This window comes from Thunnus maccoyii, chromosome 22 (genome assembly GCF_910596095.1).
Source record: "Thunnus maccoyii chromosome 22, fThuMac1.1, whole genome shotgun sequence".
Taxonomy (NCBI): domain Eukaryota; kingdom Metazoa; phylum Chordata; class Actinopteri; order Scombriformes; family Scombridae; genus Thunnus; species Thunnus maccoyii.
The window spans coordinates 24,877,273-24,895,851 of NC_056554.1; the positions used below are offsets into that span (position 1 = coordinate 24,877,273).

At 36.4% G+C, this 18,579-nt stretch overlaps 1 protein-coding gene across 1 annotated transcript; it reads left to right on the forward strand.

Moving 5' to 3' along the window:
* Positions 1-1,081: 1,081 nt before the first annotated feature.
* LOC121889613 (complement factor I-like) lies at positions 1,082-15,915 on the forward strand. The gene is made up of 19 exons (XM_042401704.1): positions 1,082-1,108; positions 2,044-2,092; positions 2,796-2,875; positions 2,970-3,123; positions 3,256-3,319; positions 3,418-3,577; positions 4,788-4,978; positions 5,072-5,179; positions 6,656-6,769; positions 8,265-8,300; positions 8,517-8,537; positions 9,906-10,045; positions 10,183-10,286; positions 10,987-11,040; positions 11,145-11,249; positions 12,102-12,277; positions 13,017-13,118; positions 13,565-13,713; positions 15,544-15,915. Exons 2-19 carry the CDS (start codon positions 2,045-2,047, stop codon positions 15,610-15,612), a joined length of 1,875 nt encoding a protein of 624 aa, XP_042257638.1. The 5' UTR covers positions 1,082-1,108; position 2,044; the 3' UTR covers positions 15,613-15,915.
* Positions 15,916-18,579: the final 2,664 nt, after the last annotated feature.

Here is an 18,579-nt window from a genome sequence, read left to right on the forward strand (position 1 = left end):
GATACTGTCAAAAGCAAATTCAATCTCAGTGTGTGATAAACTTGTATTTAGTTAAATATTTAGTTAAAAATCTGGTTTCCTGTTCAGTTTGATTTGTTATGAAATAATGTTTACATTTAATTCTGAATCATTGACCTACGGTAAGAAAAAAGTCACATTGACCACCATTACCTCTGACTCATTTTAGCTGTTCTCAGCAGTAAAAAATTCAGGGGTTTTGAAACTCTGTTCTCTGGAAACACTGTTGAACATTAACTTGTATACATATTTGTCTTTGTGTGATGAAATTCGCTATTTTCCTTTCAGGTTACTGGTATTTTGTACTTGGGGTTTCCCACATGCTTTTAAAGAACAATAACACTTTTTGCACTTTAAACACAAACTGTGAATACTTTACAGTGTTGTAGACCATTTTCCAAAAGCATTCCATTTGAAAACATATGTTTTTGCCTACAGTTTGGCATGGCAGATGGCAAGTACTACGATACCCATGAGCCTCAGTGGTGGTTGGGGAAGAAGCCAGTGAGGCTTGAATCAGAGTTATAGCAAATTCAGAATTTTTCAGTTGAGAACAAAACATGTTGCTGTACTTGAATTCATCCAAATCTGATCTGGAATCTGCAACTGAACAGATTCACAGACAATCAAAATTGACCCGAGGACAACAGGAGGGTTAAGTTCTTTAGGACTAAATTTTCTACAAAGTGTCATCTTTAGCTGCAGCCACAGTCTATATGTAAAAATGGACCTAGCAAGGTGTGACTTCACCTGTTGGTTTCATTGGAACCAGTTTGAAGCCCAGAGTTGCAGTTTATGGTTGGCACCATCTTTTACATTTGGATCCAGGACCTTTCAAATAAAGGACTGTGGAATGTTGCCTTTCAAGCTCTGGAAACTCACCCCCTCTCAGACCAAAGTGAACACTAGCTTGCTTGGGCTAAGGTTGGCTACTTCAGCTAAATTGTGCTAACATAATCAAGTAACATTAAACTTAGTTAAATATTGTGACAATAGTCCAACTCAGTGCGAGTCCTGGAGCCAGGGAGAGCAGCAGGTGAACCAACCACAGCTGTCAATCAACGCCCACACAGCAGACATCAAAGCTACTGTAAGTCTTCAAATTTAATTAACGGAGCAATTATTTCCAAAATTACTATCAGCACACTTATAAGAGGGCCTGAATTTAGAGGTTGAGATGACTCACAGTCCAAAAACAGCCAAATATATTCAGGCAGAAGGTCAAAAACAGGCAGGATATAATTGTTTTCTGTTTAACCAAACTCAGTAACTTAGATATCAGCGTCATCTGCATCCAGATGTGTTTAGCCAACCCTATCACAAGACTAGCAGCAGGAGGAAACAGCCTAGCTCCATCAAAACTACGCTAAGTTCAGCGAGCAAAATACAACAATGCCAATTAAACCAAAGACACAAAGTTCTACTAACAACATAAATAGACATTGATTTTATAAACATTGCCAATAACTTAGAGTATTTTTCCAGATTTACACTAACTAGGGCATGTTTTAACTGTGCAACATGGTTTAATGTATACTAATCAAAGGATGCTAACAGCTAAACAGCTGACTTCTCTAAGAATCAGACATAATTGACTGCACCACTCATGCACTAAAACAGGCAAATCACCAATAGAAAGTTACATTTAGCTAAATATTAGTTTGAGATAGAAATTGTTTGTGATGTTGTTTATTCTCATTTCTAATGTCTGTACAAATTAATGGACATGTTAACAATAGTACACTATTTTAACTGGATTTAATTCATAACAATGTGCTTTAACATGTCAGAGCACAGTGTGTGTCCACATTGACAAGACAAGCTAATAATTGATTGGTGACATCATCAGCTAGTAGAGTAAATATCAGACCTCGTCAGTCTGTCAGATAAATTAGTCCATTAGAGACAAAACCGTCTCTGTTTGTTCCTTCAGTATAAAAGTTCATTTCTGATATCTGTCTCTCAGAGGAGAATAAGGGTATTTTTTTGATGAGAAGGAGATAAAAACATGTTTGTGTTTGTCAGGATGTCATCGGCTGGTGTTTCTCTTCTCTTGCTGTTTCACTCTGTCATGGTAAGTTAACACTGGTGGTAATGGTGTATTTCCAGTACATGCACACAACAACCCTATTCTTTGTATGACATTCAAGGCATCTAAACGCTTTCTATTACTTGTTTGAACTATGTTTTACTGTCTTTATCGCTGTTCTTACACCAGATTCATGCAAGTTGAAATATTCCGATCTTATTCTGGAGGTGGACAAAATAACAAATACATTATAATATAAAGTAATCCAAAACATGACCCCAGAGTTTAATGAAAACAAACAAGTGCAACGTTATATGTTTTACATAGGTAGTTGTAGTGTTCATGTTATTGTGTCCACCCCTGAGTATTATAATATATTGTAGTGCTGTACACTGGATGCTCTAACGGGTCAATCTAAATTATCAATTGGTTATCAGTTTCTTATATTCAATTTTGGTCAGTTTAGCTATTTATCTATAATTAGATTTTTTTTTTTAAACTACTTAATAAATTATATATAGTGTCTTCTATATTTTTAATATGAAATTCCTAATTTTATACGTCTGTTTGTCTTAAAATTGATTTGTTATTTTATAGAATTGTTTAGATGGAAAATACTGATCTCTGCTCCACTTTGTGAGATTTTTTTGTTTATTCATTCATTGAATTTAACTTTGTCTCTTGTCGTTGTACCGTAATTCATCTGCATTCTGTTCAAATTCTACTGTATTCTACTTCCTCCTTGCAGGTCTTTGCACAAAGCTCTACTCTTACAGTGACACATAAAACAGACGAGTTTCTGGGACCAGTCGAGTGTCTGGAAAAGAAGTAAGACGTGTCCTCTGATTCTGTCTTTTGTTGATTTGATCTAATGTTTTGTGCACATATTCAACTTGTTCTGTCTTTGTTTCTTATTGGGCAGGTATACTCGTGAATCATGTGACCTTGTGTTTTGTCCTCCATGGCAGTCTTGCATCCAGGGACGTTGTTCCTGTAAACTGCCCTACCAGTGTCCCACAGAGGGTTTGGCCTCAGTATGTAGTCGTGGCAACAGGCAGCTACGCTCCTATTGCCAGGTAACCAAATGTACTGTACTGTGGCCACTGAGCAAGGCACCAGCACCGCCAGGCTCCAGGGTTAAAATCCCACTGGAGCAGTGTCCAAAATGAACTTTTTGACTCACCTCACTGACTCACGTAATTTTCCAGGCGATGGCGGTTTCCTGTCAGTCCAAGAAACCTGTCATGTCCCACTTTGGAGAAACCTGCACAGGTTTGTTCTTAAAGATAAATTCACTTAGAGGAGTTTTACACAGTAGTGTCCTCGTATATTAGTCATATTTACTGTGACCTTCATCTTTCTCTCTTCAGCGGATGTACCGAAGTTCAGAAGTTCATTAGAGCAAGACACAGGAGTGGTCCGGCTCTTTGTTCCAAGCCCTGGAGGAGGTGGAGAGGAGTTACTGGTGTGTCAGGAGCTGTGGGACATGGCTGCCGCTAACGTGGCCTGCAGGGAGAAAGGACACCCACTGTGAGAGAAGATCTATTAAACAACTTGTAATACACACACAGTATACATACCAGCCTGTATAAAGCACATGGAAACTGTAAACACATGGGATAAATACAGGATGTGTTTATCTCATGGCCGCTGATTGGTTGACAGATTAAAATTGAATTTGGAGACATGTCAAACATATGAGTTTAAAGTATAAAAATGCATTATTTCAGTGTCCAGCTATTATAAGAGATTTTTCAAAATAAGATGGACTAACAGACAGACTTATACTTTAAAATCCACTCACAACTAAACTTTATATACAGTAATTATTTCATCTAGCAGGAACGGAGCTAAATTATATAAAATGTCCCAAAACAACAAACCTTTCCAGCTTCCCAGTTGGCCCAGGAGGTGAGCCATGTGTGTCAGATGCTCACAGGTCGTATCTAAGAATGAAACTATATATTTGTGAGGTGTTTTTAAAGATTCTTCATTAGGAACCAATGTGCTTGGAGCTGAGAGCCACAGACAGAGTAGGGAAGTATTGGGAGGCAGGCTAACACATCGTTGGTTTTGGTTTTTCATGATTTGTTGATGATAAGAAAAATAAATATCACCAGCCTCATCCTTTAACCATAACTCTAAATCATTGGCCATCCTTAGGTTCATAACAACAACACTTGTGCTTTAAGCTACATTACCAGTTAGCTTCATTGTCTTTGGTGGCCTGGACTTGGGGTCTCTGCATGGGTTTATAAAGAGCCAGTATTCAATTATGATTTAAGTAATAAAAAAAATAACCTTGTTTGCTCAGTTCTCAACAAAATCAGATTCAAATGGCCACCAGAGCAAATTACCATTTCCTTTTGTTTCATTCATTGAGTCTGACATGGCGTCATGCTAGCAGATATCTGTTTGAGGGGGATTATTTTGTACTGATTTATACATCTTGCCAATGTAATTTTCAGTAAAAACAGAAGCTGTGGTAGTGGCTGCTGAGAGCGGTTAACTTTGTCTAATGTCCATCACAGAACTATGTCGATTTACAACAAGTAGTACAGCTGTGAACATCTCATCCGGGCTGTTTTGCCTTTTTTTCTGTCACAATGTAGCCTGATAAGCACAACACTCAACATGTTTCAATCAATGAACAACCAGGATAGATTTTACCATTATGGTGATACTGAATTTTACCTTTATGTGTGTGTGTGTGTGTGTGTGTGTGTGTGTGTGTGCTCAGCGGTGCGGCAACAGCTGACACCTTGTCTTACACTTCCCTGGCGAGCCACCATAACGACGAACAGTTTCCGGACAGATGTGTGAGTGTCCGCTGCCAAGGTTACGAGAACTCCCTGTCAGAGTGTGTCATCTACGACAAGACCAACATTGACAACATGAATGTTGCCACGGCAACCTGTGTACAACCAGCAGGTTGGTAATTACAGACTCTGTTATGTTTTATACTGTTCTGTCATCAGTGTGACCTTTGTGTTGTGTTTTTTTGTTTTTGTTTTTTTTTGTCAGATGAGGAGTGTGACTTCAGGTGTGTGAACGGGAAGTGTGTGTCTCTGACTCAGACGTGTGACGGAGTTGATGATTGTGGTGACCGCAGTGATGAGATGTGCTGCAAGAGTAAGACAGAAAAACACTCACACACACTATACACACATCTGTCTATCTAGAAATCAAATCAGTCAAAGGCAGCTGGAGTTGCTGTAATAATAACGATAATAACAAAAAGCACATTTCTCAATGCAACAGATGAAAAAACTCATAAAAAAAAGATGCAAGAAATCGGAATATGAAAAACAAATCAGAAAGGAGACAAATCAAAGAGACACCAACTGTTAGTATGACTTTTATCTGACCCTATGTATTTTACTGATTTTGGGTGTTGGACATGTGACATAAACATTCCATAATCTGCATGTCATTTTAGATAATATGATATAGCCCTTCTTGGGGGGACCTTTAAATACAAATAATGGGTTTATGGTCAAGTTTGGAACTGTTCCAGATGTGGTATGTAATGATACATAATATGTTGTGAGGTAGCTGTCAACCACTCGATCGGAGGGCTCCCAACTGAATTAGTGCCTATGGAAGACCTATGTTATTCATGTGATAAGATACAGATGTGTAACCCCATATAAGCTATGCACCGATAGTGGTACGGTGCCCAGACCATCTTTGTACATGGAATGGACCCGATGGCCATCGTCTAATAAACGTCTTCAAAATAAGAACTTCGCCAGCTCTTCCTTTGAACGATATCATCACACATCCTTCCTTTCACCAACAAAAAAAAAGTAAATAAATGATCATTAATACTGTAGGTGAGGTTAAAAAGTTTCAGAGGTTATTATATACAGTATGTACATGTCTGAAAATGATGATAGTCTGCGTCATCAGAGAACAATAAAGTGATCATAGGTGTCAACAACTGATGGCAAAACAATATGATCTATAGATAGACCTCACCCACAAATTACATAAAATTACATAAAAAATAAAAATAAATACATAAATAAAAATTTGAGAATTTGTTTTGAATCCTTTTAAGAAAACTGTTATAAGCTTCTTTATATTCCCATTTATATTTATTACATATATATATGTTATTATTGTTTTCTTTCTTTCTTTAATCCTTTCTTTGATTTTTAGGTACTTTTTCATTTATTTTACTTTATCAAATTTAATTTTCTCTGATTTTCTGTTTTTTGTTCATCTATTTACTTATGTACTATTTTCTATGTAAATTTCTTTCAATATTTAATTACAATATTTTAATTTTTTCTGTTTTTTTTTTCTTTCATCCTTTTACTCATTTATTTATTTTTCTGTTTCTGTCTTTTCTTTTTCAGGCAACCAGTAGATAGTTTGTGTGGATGATACTTTGTGTGCACTCAGGCTAGTTTTGGTGTTTTGAATCAGTTGTAGGTGTTTGATCAGGCCTGTGGACAGAGAATTACAGTAATCCAGACGACTGTAAACAAAAGTGTAGATGATGTGATTCTTCACAACACACATACACATAAACCCCTCCCCCCATATATATCCCCTGTTTGTTTCCCAGTATGAATCAGTGTGTGGGTCTTTATCTGTCAGAATGCAGGGATTGGGCTTTCCGCTGCAGCTTGGGTGTGTGTTTGCCTAAAGAGGCGGTCGGTGACGGACAGATCGACTGTCTGGATGGCGAGGATGAATCAAACAAACACACAGGTACTGAACTCACACACACACACACACACTTTTGAAGATACAGATTCATTCACTCCCATTAAAATTTTTGATTTTACAGAATTGAAGTGAGCAGCACATAATGAGGAGAAAACATGTTAAAATGGTCCAAAAAAATGGTTCTTTCACAGTTTTGAACAAACACAGACGGCACATTGTTTAAAGGTAGTCTACTGGTTTTATTTTTAAAAAAGTGAAAGAAGAGTATGACACCATTGCCATGGATTCATTGAATTAGCTTTGGGCTACAGCCACGTTTTTAAAAAAATATTTGTTTATGCTTATGGCGTCAGAGTCCCAGGTGTGGCGAAATACGCTTATTATCGCTTATAGTCTCTTGTTTCTGGGGCAGCTTTGAGTTGCGCCCGACACAGATAAGACCCACAGCGAGGTTAAACCCGTTCTTTGGTAAACTGAACGAAGCTTATTTCAATTAATCAAGACCAGTGCTGAGTCTGTGTCCACTGGGAAAAGGGAGGTTCTGTTATGCTTATGGCTTCAGAGACCTAGGCGCCAATTTACAGATTATGTACATATGGCAAAATACTTTCTGAGTTTTCACTTATTAAGTCATTAACCCGCCTGCTGTCCGGGTCAATTTCGACCCGGGACGACAACATGTGGACATTATATCCTGATATATATATACCCTTAATGGCTTATGGCAGACTGGTATATGTAAAAGTTCAGTCAGGATACTGTTTTTTGATGACAGCACATAATGACACCTCAAAATTGACCCAGGAGGACAACAGGAGGGTTAAGTGTTTAAGTGTTTATTAATATTATCAGATGGGTTTTATTTTCCATCTTATGTACATTTACATGTTTTTATGTTCATTGTATGTCTTTTTTGATGTGAAGCATGTTATTTCTTTTGTTGTAAAGCACTTTGAGCTGCATTTTTTTTTTGTATGAAAGGTGCTATACAAATAAAGTTATTATTATTATTACATTTTGGCAAATGGTCTCCATTAAAAGTCTGCTGAATCAGCTGTTAGCAGTTCCTGTTTGCAGTGTAGCCATGAATGTACAGACAACTATCACTGGATTACTTTGATACTGAAGAGAACTTAAAAATGTGATGATTCGTAGTCAAGTTCTGCAGTTGAAAGGAACATTTTTTTCCTTCCCTGATTTCTAAGCAGATTTTGGACGTTTGTCACACTGAATCTAAAAATGTGTTTCCTGTCTGTGTGTTCAGATTAAACTGAGTTAAGACTCAAAGAAAGAGTTTGAGTTTTGACACAAATTGCGCCTCATGTATTTCCCTCCGTGTCCGTCTGGAGAGTCGAGTGGCGTTATGGGAAGTGTAGGATCCAGTGTTTTGTTTTTTTTATCTTGACCAATACTTGGAACTAAAATTCAGGATATCTGACACTGCCGTTTCTTGAGATTCCCTAAACTGTATCAACTATCTGAGAAAATAGTGTATCTTTTCTTGTAAACATATTTTATTAATTTTCATTCCCCACAGAGCTGGCGACGGTGAACTCTCCTCTCACAAACACAGGTATGTCAGTAACCATGGTAACCGACTGACTGTCATGTAATCCCTTGTTCAAAAACACAGATTGTATCCAAAATCACTCCCTCGTTTATCATTAATCTAAAGCCCTTTTCAGACATGGAAGACGTAACATTGCTGCTTCACTGATCTGTTGAGAGACTTTCATGTTAATGTTGCTTCTGTGATGATGAAGATGATGATCTGTTGTTTTCTTTATAGAGTACATCTCTCCTAAAAATGGTAAGTTGCTCCTCATGCAAATTCCTCATTCTTTTATTTTTTTATTTGGATTCCCAACAAAATGGTCACTAGTCTTCCTGTGGTCCACACAGCAACAGCAGCAATAAAACAATTTAAAATCATATTGATCAATAAAACAAGAAAAAGCTGAACAAGGCAAATTTAAAGTTCAGAAAATAAATGATTTTAATGTGGCATGGAAATTAATGTAGTTACTAAAAAAAAAATCTAAATAGTGATTTTTATTCAATTATGGCAGAGTAAATGCAAACATAAAAATGCACTACTGTATTTATTACAATGTGTATTATATTTCACTTTTTTTTAATTTGTATTTATTTGGGCGTTTCATGTTTTATGACCAACATTTTATAGATTTTGGAAACACAAACAAAAAAACACATTCAAAGAAATAACTGAAGTACATAAAAAGGAAAGAAATCATGCATATATACCACACATACTGTATATTTAAAGCTGCAACATTTAGTCAATTAATTAATTAATTGATCGACAGAAAATAATCAGCAAAATTTTGATAATGGATCGATCATTTTGGTCATTTCTTAAGCAAAACGTCCAAATGTTTGCTGGTTGCAGCTTCTCAGATGTGAGGATTTGAAGCTTTTCTGTGTCATACATGTTAATAAACTGAATATCTTTGTTATTTTGAACTGTTTGATTGGACAAATTATGACATTTGAAGTCATCAGCATGAGCTGTGAGGAATTAAAACACTGACATCATATAAACAAATTGATTAATCAAGTAAATAATCAGCAGATTAATGAAAATAATCGATAGTTGCTGCCCTATACTGTGTATATATATATACATATGCATACATACATCATAACATATGCATTACTCAACCTAATTGATATTTAGGCATTTTAAATATTCCATGACTCTGTAACAAAATTCTTAAAATTAAAATGGTTCTCTGTAGCTGCAACAATTAGTCAATTAATTAGTCAATCAACAGAAAATAATCAGCAACTATTTCGACAAGACAAAATGCGGAAATTCTCTGATTCCAGTTTCTTAAATGTGAATATTTTCTGGTTTCTGACGTCAGGATGTCATCTTGGGCTTTTGGAAACAGTGATTTGTCAGACATTTTTCACCATTTTCTGGGATTTCATAGGACAAACAACTAATCAAGTAAAGGTGAAAATAATCATCAGATTAATTGATAATGGAAATGCAGCCATACAACAACCCCTGCCCCAAATAATACGTTTAAAAATCATTTTGAAATTGTTTTTGACTAAAAGAAAATGTCTAATTAATAAATAAAACTGCCAATTAAAATAATAAAACTGCCAGTAGTTGCAGTTTAAAAGATGTTTAAGCATGTTTCTGTAGAAACAAGGGTCACCAGAGCGCACATGGAGTCCAAGGTGAACTGTGGGGTTCCTAAAACAGCCAGAGACGATATCGAGGAGGAGGAGCTAGTAAGAAGCAGACGCATCAAGAGAGTGGTGGGAGGACAGCCAGCAGCGCCGGTCAGTTAGACACACACCTATATGTCTGTTGAATGTGATGTCATCATCTTTATGGCTCGATACTGATGACTGTGAACACGGTGGAGCTGTTATCTACTGACATCTGGCCATTCAACTGTCTGTTTATCTGTGTGCAGACTCAGATCCAGTGGCAGGTTGCTATAGAGATGAACAGGAGGTTCCAGTGTGGAGGAGCTTATATCGGAGGCTGCTGGGTAATCACCACTGCTCACTGCCTTGAGTAAGACCGAGTAACTTCCATTGAGGACGGGGCAACATGAACACACATGAACTTTTATTAAGTTATTAAGATGAGAGAAGAAGCTTAATTAACAAGATTAACAAGCAGCAGTGAGTGAGTTGAAAACTTTTTTTGAAAACTTTATATGTATATATATATATATATAATTTAAGGTAAAGAAGCGCTTGTGCAGAAGAGGCAGGAAGCTAAATGAGTTCTCCTCACAAGATCAACAGAATTACCTTACCTAAAAATAATGAGGGGTGAAAAGTAGTAGAGTGATGGTGAAAATAATTTAAAAATTACTATAAATAACAATAAAATTAATAGTCCCTTTGCAATAGTCATTGACAATAATATTCTTTTAACTCTTAACCCTCCTGTTGTCCTCGGGTCAATTTTGACCCGGGAGGACATCAGGTATCATTATGTGCTGTCATCAAAAAAACTGAAATGGTTTCAAAACAGTATCCTGACTAAACTTTTACATATACCAGTCTGCCATAATCCATTAACATATTTTCCTCTGATCTCAACTATAGTTAAAATAATTCATAATTTCTTAGTCAGGATACTGTTTTCAAACCATTTCAATTTTTCTGATGACAGCACATAGTGACACATGTTGTCCTCCTGGGTCAAAATTGACCCGAGTACAACAGGAGGGTCAATAAGTCTCTCGCCCTTCTCTCTCTTCCAGGCCCAACCCCTCTCTCTCCATACAAACTCCTGGTCCAGACAGCCAAACCAAAAAGTAACTATCGGTCTATCTACTTCACATTTATCTGTCTAATGTTCTGTGTAGTGAACCCAAATGTTTTAGCTGAAGCTTCTCTCTCGCCTTTCTCTCTCCAATAGGCCTAACGTGGCTGCTTTGATTGTGAAGTTTTCTCTTTGGAAGAGGGCGAAAGCTCAGGACTCAACCGACGTAGTTCCTGTTCAGGACGTCCACATCCACCCCAAGTATGAATACCTGTTTGTGTGCATGTACAGTATGTATTGTGATGATGGGCCCAACATATCTCAGTATTTAACCCAGAAAACGGCAGAATATTAATTAGATTAGGTTAACATAGTGCTTTTTGGATAGCACACCGGGATGAACTGTCAGTATGTTGAGTTTTGGCTACTTCACTTTCCAGAGGAATTTACAGCAGGTTGTATGAAATCACTGAAACAAAAATGTTTAAAAGCATTGAAAAAAAGGGATATTGATTCAGGGCAGGATGTTTATTTTGATCAGTCACATGTGAACATCATGCATGAAAGAAAACAATTTTGTATTTTTGTATTTTATTTGAATCCTGAATTACAGTTTGATTATTAAAGCAAAAGATGGTCTGATCTGAAGTGAAGTCAAGTTGTAAACCTAAAGAGGTATGAGAACAGATTTATGCTAGCTATTATAAATGACAAAAGAGCTAGACTCTAAATATTTTTTGTACCTGTGAGAGTGATGATATCAGATAAATAAAGTATAGTTTCGTCAGCATAGAGTGAAATTTGATGAGATGTTCATTTTAAAGTTGCGGATGAAATACTGCTCATAATTATGAGATTACGGCCTAAAAAACAAAGACAAAAACACCAGGGAGAGTAGACAACCCTGTCTGATGGATTGTTGCAGCACTCAGGTGTAACATAGCAAACTCTTGCAGCATTTATTGAAGCAGATATAAGCAGAGAAACATTTTAAAGCATTACTTTAGGTAAAAATGAGATCAATAATATAAACTGTAACTGTAAAACATTAAAGTCACACTAAAACTAACAATAGTTCTGTAATGTCTTACTCACCCTCTTATTCAAATAAAGGTACAACCCCAACACCCGTGAGAATGACATTGCTCTGGTGCAGCTGATGAAACTTCCGTTCAGTGACGAGTGTTTGTTGGACAACTCAGCAGTCAGCCCTGTCTGCGTTCCCTGGACCCCCAGGCTCTTTCATCCCAACCACACCTGCACCATCTCTGGATGGGGACAAAATGCAGGTAAAAGAGCCCCTGCATTTAATCTACTTCCAAACTTGTAAAGAGTAGAAATCCAAATTCAAATTCAATTCAAGAAATTTATTGGCAAATACAGGTGAGGCTGAGAGGATGTTTGTCATTAGCTTTAGAGGAAGGCAAGTTTTGAAGAAGTAGAAATGTTGACTTGTTGGTGGCTCAAATGGCAATCCATCTAATAGCCATATTAGATATTTAACTCTAAGTAAATATTTTACTTTAGATAAACATACCAATCAACCAACACTGAGCTGCTAGCATGGCTATAGGTCATATTAGGTGTGAAAAGTTTGGAAGTTAATCCATGTGCCTCAGGGTGATGGTAAAAGTAGAAGATAAAATGAGGAGACATAATGTCACCTTTCTAATTTCTTTAACCTCTTATTTTGTTACTGTTCTTTTTATTATTTAATTCTCATTCTGTCTCTGTGCCTGGTTAAATATATCTCATTGTTATCGTTGTATTTTTGATTATATGTGTTTTTTGATATTGATATGATATTGTTTTATGGTGCAGACCCAGTTGAGAAATTATGAACACTTAGTGTATTATATACGAAGGTTTATGCAACCTGAACTAAACAGGAGAAAGTAAAGAAATGTAAAAATTGTACTGTTGTACTTTTAAAATTTACTAAAATCGAATATGATGGTCAGATCCACTGTAGTTCTGTTTCTTCTCTACCTTCCTTCTGGTACTGATGACTAACTTTTCTGTCTATAGGTGGCAGACTGTCTCAGGTCTTACAGTGGGCCAAAGTTTCCCTCATTGAAGACTGTCACAGATTCTACAATGACCGCATTAAACCCGGCATGATCTGCGCAGGTAGGTGTGGTTGTATCCTGGTGCCTTTAAGTGGAGTTGTGTTCAGTTGTGGTGTTACCATCCAGAATTTGGCCCTCCCAGGAAGAAATCAGCATCAACGCTGTTTTGATGCATGGGCTTACCAGGGCTCAAGCCCTGGTCCCAATGATATCAAGGGGCCCATAAGGCTCAGGAAAAAAATAAAATAAAATTTGCAGGGAGGGAAAAAAAACTCCTGCCTCCTTTGTACGTTTCTTTGTGATGTCTGGATTTAGAGCGAAATTAAATATCACCTAGTGTTTAGTATCTCTGCTGCAAGATGAAACTGGAGGTGCCGTGTTTGTTTTTTGTGGGCCCATCCATAAAAACCAAATGCCCGGCCAGTTACTTTCCTCTGGCGCCGAGACTGGTTGTTTTTAGTGTGTTTACGAAACGAGTCCATTTGAAGTTTGACTTTGTGTTTGCAGGGGATCTGGACGGCACTGTGGACGCCTGTCAGGGGGATAATGGAGGCCCTCTGGTGTGTGAGGATGAACTCGGTGTTTCTTACTTATGGGGCATTGTAAACTGGGGGCAGAGATGTGGCCAGTCGCAATCACCTGGAGTTTATACACAGGTAAAATACGGAAGTGTGGGGGAATAAACCATACCTCTCTTTATGCTTTAATATGTTAAAGGAACAACATCTTGTAAATCATCAACCAAGGCAAACTGATTGATTTTTTAATGTTGAGATCCATTGCAACAAGTGCAAGTATTGTTAGTCGGACTGATTATATGATACAGTAATATGAATTTGAAATGTGCCTGGATGTGTAGAACAGCGTAAGCTTAATGGTTCAACCTTTTGGTTCAGAGCAATACATTTTGACAACTGCTTTATCTATTGCAAGATTGATATGAAATATGGAGTGTATATTCATGGTCTAAAGAGGTTACATCTTTGATTTATTGTCTCCTTCAGGTCAAAAACTATATTTAAAAGCCATATTTAGAGAAACTTTTTGGGCATACATGCTGGGCGAGTAGCTGTCAAAATAACAACTTGCCGTGTTTGAATTCCCCATCAGTCATTGAGGATTGATTTATCCATTGGATGTAACATTGGATCAATCCTGGTGTTGTAGGTGAATCTGTGATCTTTCCTCTAGTGACACCATGACACCAGCTCATACACAAGAAATGTTAAAATCTCACAACAAAGTTGTAATCTCTTTACAATCCCACATACAGTGAAATAGTGTGCCTTTAAACTATTCGCACTTAATGCAAATATCTGGAATAGTAATATTAAACTGATGTAGTCTAGTTGGTGTTATGTAGGTGCCCATCAGCCAATTGTATTGTAGCAGTCTTAATCTCATATTCACAGACTCACAGTTTGTCTGTGTGCCTCAGCACATATTGCACCCCAGTCATCCAAGGAAATATCCTCCTGTATATCTTCCTTCCAGGCTTTTAACCGGTCAGGAGAGGATTCAGATGACCAGCATGTCATAAAACAATGAAATACACCCTGTAATATAACATTTATCAGAGATCAATCATTCCATTTCAGAAAGAGGTGGAGGAGTTAATAATTGGTTGCAGGATGTAGTTATAAAGCTTCTATTAAGTAATATAAGTATTTTTAAGAAGTGGCTATTGGAAACATGTAATCAGATTTTTATCTTGGAACATATCTCCTATTTTAGTTAGACCTTTGATGGCCCAACTCTTCCTGGTTTAAATTGGTCGTTTCCCCAAATTGGACTAAAATGGGACATTAAGGAGTTTTCTCCTAGCAATTCTCAAATACTGTACCAGAATTTCATCTCAATCTCGGAAGATTATATTCAATATAAATGGGTTAGATGTTTGCTCCCTAAGCTTTTTAATATTTGTAGAGTACATGTATGCTGGGATTGGCTGTGAGAAGTAAGTAAGGAAAAGTAATACATAATAGCGCACAATTGCACGGCCCAGTAGTACCAGTGGAAGTTTGGAAGTTTGAGTCTCCCTCTGTCAAATGGCAAGTATAATAATGTCAATCATAACCTGTGTCGTCTATTATTCCATATAATAATAATAATAAATAATGGGATAATGACAGAGGTAAAGGTATATTTTGAAACAGGTACAATAATATTACAGAAATTGGCATATTAGACCATCTTTCTATTAATTCATAAGAAATGTTAAAATCTATTTGGGAAATTACTATGAAATTTACTGAGCACATTCATGCTTCCCAGAGTTTAAATCCTTTTCATTTTAGGCACTCCATGATGTTTTCCTTAGCGCCATCCTCAGGACAAGATGTCAGGTTTTACATAAAATAACACTTTTATTTATTATTTATTTATTTTATTGACTCTATGACCTTTCCTCATAGGGGGGCATTAGTAGGATTTACAATCTTGTTTTGTAAAGAACTACTTATTAATCATAATCATTTTTCTTCCAGGTTGCTCATTACTTTGAGTGGATCAGACAACAAACCGGCTGGCCTTCTGTGACCAAGTTCAACTCCTAATAACACACTCACATAACAAGCCACATAGGGATTACATTCATATTTTACCTTGTCTTCAGCTGTGTATTGATGTAATTCTAGCTTTCATTTCTCATGTTTTAGGAAATTATTGATTTGTTTCTGACAGTTATTTTAACCATTTGCTCTGGATGTTTTGTGTGGGTTTATTAATGTACATTAATTAAATATTGTGTTGTAATTTTGTAGCATTTAATATACTGTTATTACCTGCTTGATCTTATGTTTGGTTGCATTATTTCTACTGTTAGCATTATTCAGGAAGCAAACTAGTACCTGCAAAGCTGCCAGATAAAAACATGCTTTATCTGAAAGAACAACAGTGACTGTCTCATAATTACTCATAAAAATGGTTGAATTTCATGGAGAAGTGATATTTAGTTTCTCCACACAATCCAGTTCATACCACAGTACAAACATCAGACAGACAGACTGATGTTTAATGTACCATCCAGGTATTCACAATATGAATGTATGCAGATGATGTAGTTTTATTTATTTGTGGAAGTATGAAACAGGGAGTGGCTTAGAAATTAACCGATGCTATGTCAAATATCTGAATGGTACGTTGCCTCTTCATTTCACCTAAACATTACCACATCATGTATTTCAGCCATGCTACCAGTATGGCTCTACGGATGGCAATGTTTATCTGTTGGTCTGTCCACCAGTTTGGTCCAGACTAAAATATCTCATCAACAATTAGATGGATTTCTATTAAATTTTGAAAAGACATGCATGGTCCCCAGAGGATAAATCCTAATAATTTCAGTGATCCTCCTCTAGCGCCACCATGAGGTTAACATGTTGTTCATAGTGAAATATCTTGACGACTATTGGATCAATTGCTATGAAATTTGATACTGACATTCAACAGTAATCTAGTATAAATTCTAATAACCACCACAAGGTTGACATTTTTGTTTTTATTGAAATATCACAACAACTTATGGGTGGGTTGCCGGGAAATTAATAACTTGTCATCTGACATCATCATCAGGAAAAACTTTTTATTGTCCACTTCTTTGGATTATGACCAAATACCTGCAGAACTTTGTGTCACTAACATGCTAAACCAACATGGTGAACATTTTACCTGTTAAACATCAACATGCTAGCAATGTCAATGTTAGTATGTTAGCATTTAGCTCAAAGCACTAATAATTGCACTAATGATAATCCAGTAATCATTGATCATTTTAAGTATTTTATGGTTGAGTTTTTCACTAACTTTGGACTCATCATGCCTTCCACTGCAAAACACATGTATACAGTGATTCTCTGGTCCCAAGCTGAAGTTTCCATATTAAAACCAACAGACTTACTCTTTAAACAAGCGTTGCTAGTACTTTTTAACAAACCCAATTATTATCACCACTGTCATATCATTCTGAGGTAACTTTTGTTTAGTAAGGAAAGTTTCAAACGGTGTATGGATTTGTGTCACATATTAAAGATCCTCTTCATTAAACTAAACTGTTTCCATGGTAACAGTTGTCCCATTCAGATGCCCACAAATCTGGACAGTCAGTTTTAGATTGTTAGGAAAAAGTGTTGTGGTACATTTCCTTTGTAATATTTTTCATCTACTTTGTCAGTTTTTAGTTGTGTTGGGATTAAAGGTGAAAATTAGCTCTTGTGCTAAACCAACACATTTATGATGTTGTAACAGATTGATAGATGTTGTAAAATTTCAGTATTGCTTTATGTGCATTATCTCCAGTAAATAAACAAATGAATAAATAGTTAAACTCCTAATAACACACTCACATAACAAGCCACATAGGGATTACATTCATATTTTACCTTTGTTTCTGACAGTTATTGAATGAATAAATACACGAACTGACAATGTCATCAATTAGTCATTGCCTTGTCTTGCCAGTTATGACACACAAACACACATTGATTCATCTTATTGATCGTGTGTGTGTGGGTGAGGAAAAACCCAGATACCAGTAACCTGAAACAACAAGAATGAACTTCACAACTGAAACACAAATATGTGTTAGGTTCAAATGTAACTTTGCAGCTGGGAGGTCAGGGGTCTAAGTCAGACTTCCTCCTATAGACACGTGCAGATTAATTATATTGGAAATTAAATGGCCAGGAAAGCAAAGATGTTGATACATAATAATTGCAGCTTTGTGATATTCTCAGTTAAGTATTTTGAAATGCTCTTTTATTGATACAACGTTGAACATTAACTTGTTTTGCTTCCATCCATCTATTTATCCTGTTCAGGGTCGCAGAGGGTTGCAGCTTGTCCCAACATGCAGAAGCCTTTTTTCCAGCATTTTGACACATTTTGACTAGTAGGAACAGCAAAGGTGTTATTACTATGTAGTAAACCTCAATAACTGACTCCTGAATGTATGGCACTCTTGCATTGTTTGCGCAATATTTGTTGTTGTTTTTTAACATATATTTTTAGTTTATGTTGTTACATTTGTGTTGGTTGAATTTCTATTGTTTTTGTATAATTTCTTTTTTTAAGTAATATAAGTTATACATTAATAGACCATCTGTTTTTCTTCTTGTATACGTCGGGAGGTCACAGTGGGGAAACATTTCATTGCCATTGGTACGTTTAATGTTTATGTGACCAATAATAAGTAAATGTAAAACCTAACCTAAAATTAACAAGGGCTCCATTTTAATCAGGTGTCCCTGTGAACCATGATAAGGTGACAGTGAGCAATTCATTCAAGTCATTGGGAAGGTGTGTCCAAACTTTTGACTGGTACTGTATCTCAGACTTTGCTTCATTCAGCTGGATAAAGTTATTGATCTGATCTCTGATATATTTAAGAGAGTCCCTCGTCATTTGGTTTTGGTGCATGTATGAAGGCTCTACTGTGCCCACTTCAATTATTAATGAGTTAATTGTTAATTACTATAAATTAATTTGAAGCTACGTAAGATTTCAATAAAAAGGGTAACTCATTC

Bases quoted from the DNA above. Each gene is read 5' to 3' on its own strand.
- LOC121889613 (XM_042401704.1), top strand. From the start codon at position 2,045: ATGTCATCGGCTGGTGTTTCTCTTCTCTTGCTGTTTCACTCTGTCATG. The intron at 11,250-12,101 runs GTATGAATACCT...ATTCAAATAAAG, and splicing joins GACGTCCACATCCACCCCAA to GTACAACCCCAACACCCGTG. The intron at 13,714-15,543 runs GTAAAATACGGA...TTTTTCTTCCAG, and splicing joins CACCTGGAGTTTATACACAG to GTTGCTCATTACTTTGAGTG.